The following is a 5,795-nucleotide window of genomic DNA, read 5'->3' on the forward strand; positions in this document are numbered from 1 at the left end:
TGATTGCCTATTCTCTTGCCCAGCTCCACTCTCTCTGCCTGGCAGCACACAGCCGCTATAAGAGCCCGCAAAGCCCACTGAGCTGGGTACAACTACCTATGAAGCGTGAAAAACAGACCAGATGTGGGTTTTGTTAATATATGAAGAGGAAAGGCTTTTGTGGTGTGGAGGCATGTGTGAAGGCTGAAGGAGAGCTTGAAGCACTCCACTTGTTTTCTTCTGCGCTCTCATCCTCTCCCTCCATCTCCCCCGTTCATGTTCTGTGTCCAGGCAGGTGGCTGATTTCCTCCTCTCGCCGAGATGCATGAGCGCTCGACAGCCACTGAAAGTTATCTTTGTTACGTGCTCAGTCTCTCTCTCTCTCTCTCTCTCTCCCCCCCTCCCTCCCCTCCGCCCACTGTCAGGTGGTGAATGCTCTGGAGTCCAACCCCACCGCTCGTCGCACTCAGCTGCACCACAAGTTTGAGCAGGTCATTGCTCTCGTGGAGGACAACATCTATGAGTGCAGCAGTGAGGCCTAAATCTGCCAAATTTTCCTCTTCTCGCCACCTCTACTGCTGCCGACTGCCTGTCTCCTACCTACTATATTACCCGGGAATGTCTGTCCCCAAAGAATTACCAATCACGAGTCTCATTATTCCTCTCCTGAAAAGCGCACAGGCTGGAACAATTGAGAAAGTGGCCGGACCAGAGACTCCCCGCTGCCTGTTAAAATGTCCCTCATTTGTGAAGTACTCTGCATTTCCTCTACATCATGGAGTGCCACTTCATTTTCCAAGAGTGTTTACCAAGACACAGAAAGAATTACAGTCTGGTTCAACTTTGCTTTAGCGAGAGACAGAGTTAAGATGTAATAATCTGGAGATGGGACTCTCCAGTTCGCTCTGGATAATGTCACAGTTACTGGGACATAAAGCCCTGGTGGCAATCTTACGCACTGATGCCCTTCTTAAGGGAACGAGCCAATGATGCACTGTACTGTATTATAATGTCCATAGCAATATTTATAGATGTGTTCTAATGCTTTCAAGTGGCCTGTCCAATAGTATGAGTAAGAATGACCGTGACAAACTCTTCCACCATTTCCTAAAGCCTGCAGTGTTCTCAGGTGTGACCAGCGAAGATAAGCGACTCACCTCCATTGGTGCTTTGAACTACCTTTCCCAATGTACTTTGCAGGTAGATGACAGGTTTAGGGGGAGTGTAAATGAATCAAAACAGCTTTATATTGGTAATCTCTTTGTGTCACAGACCTGCCTGCAAAATGACTGAAGTACTATATTGGATCAGAGTAAATGTAGTTTAATGGGAAGAGCTACATCATTTCAAAATGTTCATCAGTGTGCTTATAAATGGATGATTATCATGTTCGACCAATGGACAAGAGGGAACTTTAAGTTTATAGAAAGAAGCGTGAGCTCAGTATAGTCCAAGAATTACATGACTGTATTTGTGATGCCAAATGACCTTCCAGAGTTTGTGAAATAAATGACTGTATTTAGAATTTTAATGTGTCTAATCATGACAATTATTGCAGTGGTTCTCCAAATGCTTCTTTTCGAAATACTTTGCACTTTTGATTAACATTTGAAAACTATTACAACCTGGCATACAACCCCAAATGCTTAAAAGTCGCATCTGGAACATTTCGGGGAGCCTTGTAAATGCTTTTATGAAACGAATGGGCAAGGAAAAAAAATCTTGCAGATATTTCACTTCACTTTTATTACAGGACAGAACAACTTTACTTCAGCAACATCCTTCCACTTAAATAATCAACACATCTCCACATCTCTCTTATGCACTCACACACACATTTTTCCACCCTTTTATATGCACACACACACGCTTGCGCACACACACACACACACACACACACACAACCTTGCAATCTCTGGCAGGTCAGGCAACCTCTGTCTCTTCAGAGGTTCTTTGCAGGTCTGTCTGTAAACACATATGTACCATCAAATGTCATTTAACCAACTAACCACCTCAGCTTCATAGTTACAGCCACAATAGGAGAGACAATGAGACAAGGAGACCTGCCCAAGGGTTGACAGTCATGGACGATATTGTCTAAACAAATTCAAAACTAATTCCAGCTAGAATATTCACTTAACAAATACATGCTTAAAGCAAATTTCCTTGCTACAATCACAAAAACTATGTGACTACGAGAGTTGGTGTGAATGATGTCATTCAGTGTTTTGTTGGATTGCAGTCTTTGCTATTATGTCATTTCAAGTGTTTTTAAGGGAGGTGAGACCCATGGAATGCATTCAGTTGGACACTCACCAAGGTGGCGCCCTGGCCACGCTGAGTTGAAACCAGTGATCCCAGCTGAACACTAACCATGGGTTATTTGATTAACTGTACACATATGGCCCTCAAATATGGATGTATGACGTCAGTCCCACTGAAGCAGCCAGGTGCAGTTATACTGGTGCAGTGCAGACAGACAGAGGTAAAGTCAGGAGGACTGGCCAATAACACGCAGTACTGCCTGGCACTGGCAATTCCTCCGATGCACAGGGAAAGGTGACGCGGTGTTAAAGGGTAACCGGTCATTTTAACCTAAGCCTTATTTGTACTATCATTAGGAGTCAAACTGGGCGGTGGGTAGCAGAATCTTTTAAACTGATCCAGTATCGACCAAGCTAGCATCAGCCAACACCTGCACACCAAGCTGAAACGTAATCCCTCGGCTCGCCAAATAATGTCTACAAAAAGAGACTAACAGACTCAATGTTTTGAGGATTGTCTGAGAACATTATGAAAAGACAATCCCAGTACAGTCCGCCAACGCACTGATAGACTTTTTTCCACATTTTCTTTTTTGCACTTGTGTCCAATTGTCTCATACCTCCACTGTTGTTTTCCTACAACAACTCACTCCTTCCGGGATTACAGAATGAGACCTGCTCCATGTGAGAAACATTAATATCTATATAAATTAACATTCTGAGTCTGGGAGTGTCAAAAAAAGAGCTCTTTTAATGGACATTATTTGACGAGCACTATTGGCCTGACATTGTAGCTTGGTGTGCACCAGTTGGCTATTGTGAGCTTGCTCAATACTGAATCAACTTAAAAGATTCTGCTGCCCATCACTCAGGTTTGACTCCTAACAGAAGGAAAATAGAGCTAAGGTTAAAAAAACATCAGAAATTTCCTTAAAGGGAACAGGGGTTGTAAGTCAAGCAGGGGCGACCTGGCTGGAGGAGACAGAGGAGGTTTGGGTTTTGGATGAGACGGTGGTGGTGCTCTCTTCCTCTCCGAACGGGTTCTTTCCGCAGCAAACTGTGGTTAGCATGCAGTTCCTGAACTGAGAGAAGACAAGAGGAAGAGGAGACTCACAGCCAGTTTCCATAAAACACTCATTCTGTCACATACATATGCAGACCAAATCACATGTTCGAGTGTGGTACCTGTCTGTTCAGAAGAATGTAGATGACTGGGTTGTAGAGTGCGGCACTCTTGGCAAAGAAGGCCGGAGCGGTCATGAAAACCGGTCCAAATTCAGCTCCCTGATTGGCAAAGATGTACCAGGCCACACTGGCATAAGGCACCCAGCATAACAAGAAGGAGATGACCATGACGATTACCATGCGTGTCACTTCCTTTTCTGCTCGCTGGGTGGTTTCAGACTCCTGCTGCTGGGCTGCGGCCTGGGCACAGATACAGCTCGATTGATTAAAAACAGCCATGCATACAATTTGTCTGCACACTCACCCTTCCAGGTGTAATCCGGAAGTTTACAGTTTAACTTTAAAAACAATGTCAGCTATCTGATGTTATTAAAACAGTGCTTTTACAGGGGCAGCAGGGTAGTGTGTGAGAAGTTGGAAATGCCTTCGACTAGGTGACCCGGGTGCCAAACCCATGTCAGCATGCATACGGTCTGCTGTATTGTAGGTAACCCTGCACTCAGACCTCACTTTGAAGGGCAACAAGAGGTGAATTTTCCCAGAGGTACAAGTTTAAATATCTCATTATTATGCCACCATTATCCTTAATATTGCATGTGGTATTGGTGTACCCACCGCCCGGACAGTGCAGAGCAGACGACTGTAGCAAAAGAAGATGATGATGAGAGGGATGCAGAAATGGAGGACGAACATATAGATGACAAATGAGGTGTTGTTGAGCTCGGGCTTAGGAGTGTAGTAGTCAATCCCACAGGAACACTGCATGCCCTCTGGGATGTACCTGCATCCGCAAACAAAATATTCCCATTTTAGAATTTCATTCAACAAAATTACATTTTTGACACAAGCCAATAAATAAACCAATTTCATTGCAAACAGAAAATAGTCTCTCATGGTGCTTTTAGGTACAAATGTTTGCATTTTAAGTGGCTGTGTGGCAGTGTGTTAATCTTTTCTAGGTGTTTGGCAGCAAGATCTATACACCAAAAAAATACAGTACCGGGACCATCCCAACAGAGGAGGCACAGCACAGGTCAAGGCCATGATCCACGTGAATGCCAGTCCCATAATGGCGTGTCTCTCCCCAAAGCGGAAGTTGCTAAATGGTTTGCAGACCACAATGTAGCGTTCAATGGCCAATACCACCAGAGACCAAAGGGCAATCTCCCCTATGGCATATATAAAAAAGTAGTACAGCATTTGCACTTTCACTTAATGCTAAGCAAACATGAACTTCAAGTGACGTTCAACATTTTAAGAATTATTACTATACTTCCAAAACACTGAAAATGTCAATTGCTTTCAAACACACTGCAAAGGTTGAGTGACATCTAAATCACATGCGTGGGATGATATACTATAAACCTATTTAAAGCATAGCTTACACTTGTTGTAAACATATGAAAATTTCCCTTATCGTGTTGCTCAGAACCCAAAGAACTAGAGACCACCCCCCCTCATCTCTTACCTCCCAAGGTGGCGAAGAACCCTTCAATGTTGCAGCCGTTGACCCCAAGGACAAAGTATCCATGCAGGGCTGTGTAGAGGGCGACGGTGAACCCCCCGACCACCATGAAGAGGTCAGCCACCGCCAGGTTGAGCAGAACGTAGTTTAGGGGGGTCCTCAGTTTCTTGTGCTTGACAGTGACATAAAGGGTGAGGAAGTTGATGGGGAAAGCAGTGATGATGAGGAACAGCATGTAGGCAGCCAAGAGAGAGAACTTCCAAGGCTCAGCCAGGTAGTACTGAGGGTAATCGAATGGGCTGCGCACCACCCCAGTCTTGTTAGACATGGGCACGTAGAAGTTGGGGCCTTCGGTTCCATTCATAGCTGGCGGTGGTGGTGGCGGTGGTGGGACGATGCGCCTCTCTGCTTTTCTCCCCTGTGAGAGCTCGAGAGTTAATAAACAGCTCTGCTCCTCAGAGAAGACGGGGAAATACTACAAGGGAGACACCTTAGAGATGAAACCAGGGAAGAAAGGACGGACGCTTCAAGGTGTTGGCGATAAGGGAGGTGTGCTCTGCAGCCCCCTGAGACAGCTGCTTTTAACAGGCCAGCAGGATTAGGGAGGTGCGTAGACCAAAAGGTTTGCTTGGAAAGATTTAGGCCACTCTCTCTACGCTCTCTTTCACATAGCAACAAAACACACACAAACACACACACACACACACACACACACATGCAGCTTTACAGAAGAAGACCCCTGAGATAAATATATGTTAACTATTTTTGAGGGCAGAGGTTATTTGACTCTCCCAAAAGAGTCATCACCACATTACACACACTCTCCAAGAGTGGGAAGGTAAGTGAATGGGAGGCCAACCTTATTCAGCCTGACATGTCAGGAAACTTAGAAAGGGCAGAAA

General features: G+C 45.0%; 2 protein-coding genes across 2 annotated transcripts in view; one reads left to right on the top strand and one right to left on the bottom strand.

Annotated features, from left to right (window-relative positions):
* The window catches only part of plxnd1 (plexin D1), a 79,294-nt gene extending 77,784 nt beyond the window's left edge, over window positions 1-1,510 (top strand). The window contains 1 exon segment of the mRNA XM_056273334.1: window positions 405-1,510. Within this exon segment, the coding sequence (XP_056129309.1) occupies window positions 405-521 (117 nt within the window). The 3' untranslated portion in view covers window positions 522-1,510.
* A 1,611-nt stretch (window positions 1,511-3,121) lies between these two features.
* On the bottom strand, window positions 3,122-5,257 carry LOC130107999 (rhodopsin-like). The gene is made up of 5 exons (XM_056274831.1): window positions 4,897-5,257; window positions 4,429-4,597; window positions 4,044-4,209; window positions 3,429-3,668; window positions 3,122-3,325 (listed from the first exon to the last, which is right to left on the bottom strand). Exons 1-5 carry the CDS (start codon window positions 5,255-5,257, stop codon window positions 3,197-3,199), a joined length of 1,065 nt encoding a protein of 354 aa, XP_056130806.1. The 3' UTR covers window positions 3,122-3,196.
* Window positions 5,258-5,795: the final 538 nt, after the last annotated feature.

The sequence above is a fragment of the Lampris incognitus genome, chromosome 2, assembly GCF_029633865.1.
Source record: "Lampris incognitus isolate fLamInc1 chromosome 2, fLamInc1.hap2, whole genome shotgun sequence".
NCBI lineage: Eukaryota > Metazoa > Chordata > Actinopteri > Lampriformes > Lampridae > Lampris > Lampris incognitus.

Excerpts from the sequence above, each read along its gene's own strand:
- LOC130107999 (XM_056274831.1), bottom strand. The coding sequence starts at position 5,257 with ATGAATGGAACCGAAGGCCCCAACTTCTACGTGCCCATGTCTAACAAG. Across the intron at positions 4,598-4,896 it reads GTTCTTCGCCACCTTGGGAG|GGGAGATTGCCCTTTGGTCT; the intron begins GTAAGAGATGAG and ends TATATGCCATAG. Across the intron at positions 4,210-4,428 it reads CCTCTGTTGGGATGGTCCCG|GTACATCCCAGAGGGCATGC; the intron begins GTACTGTATTTT and ends TTGCGGATGCAG.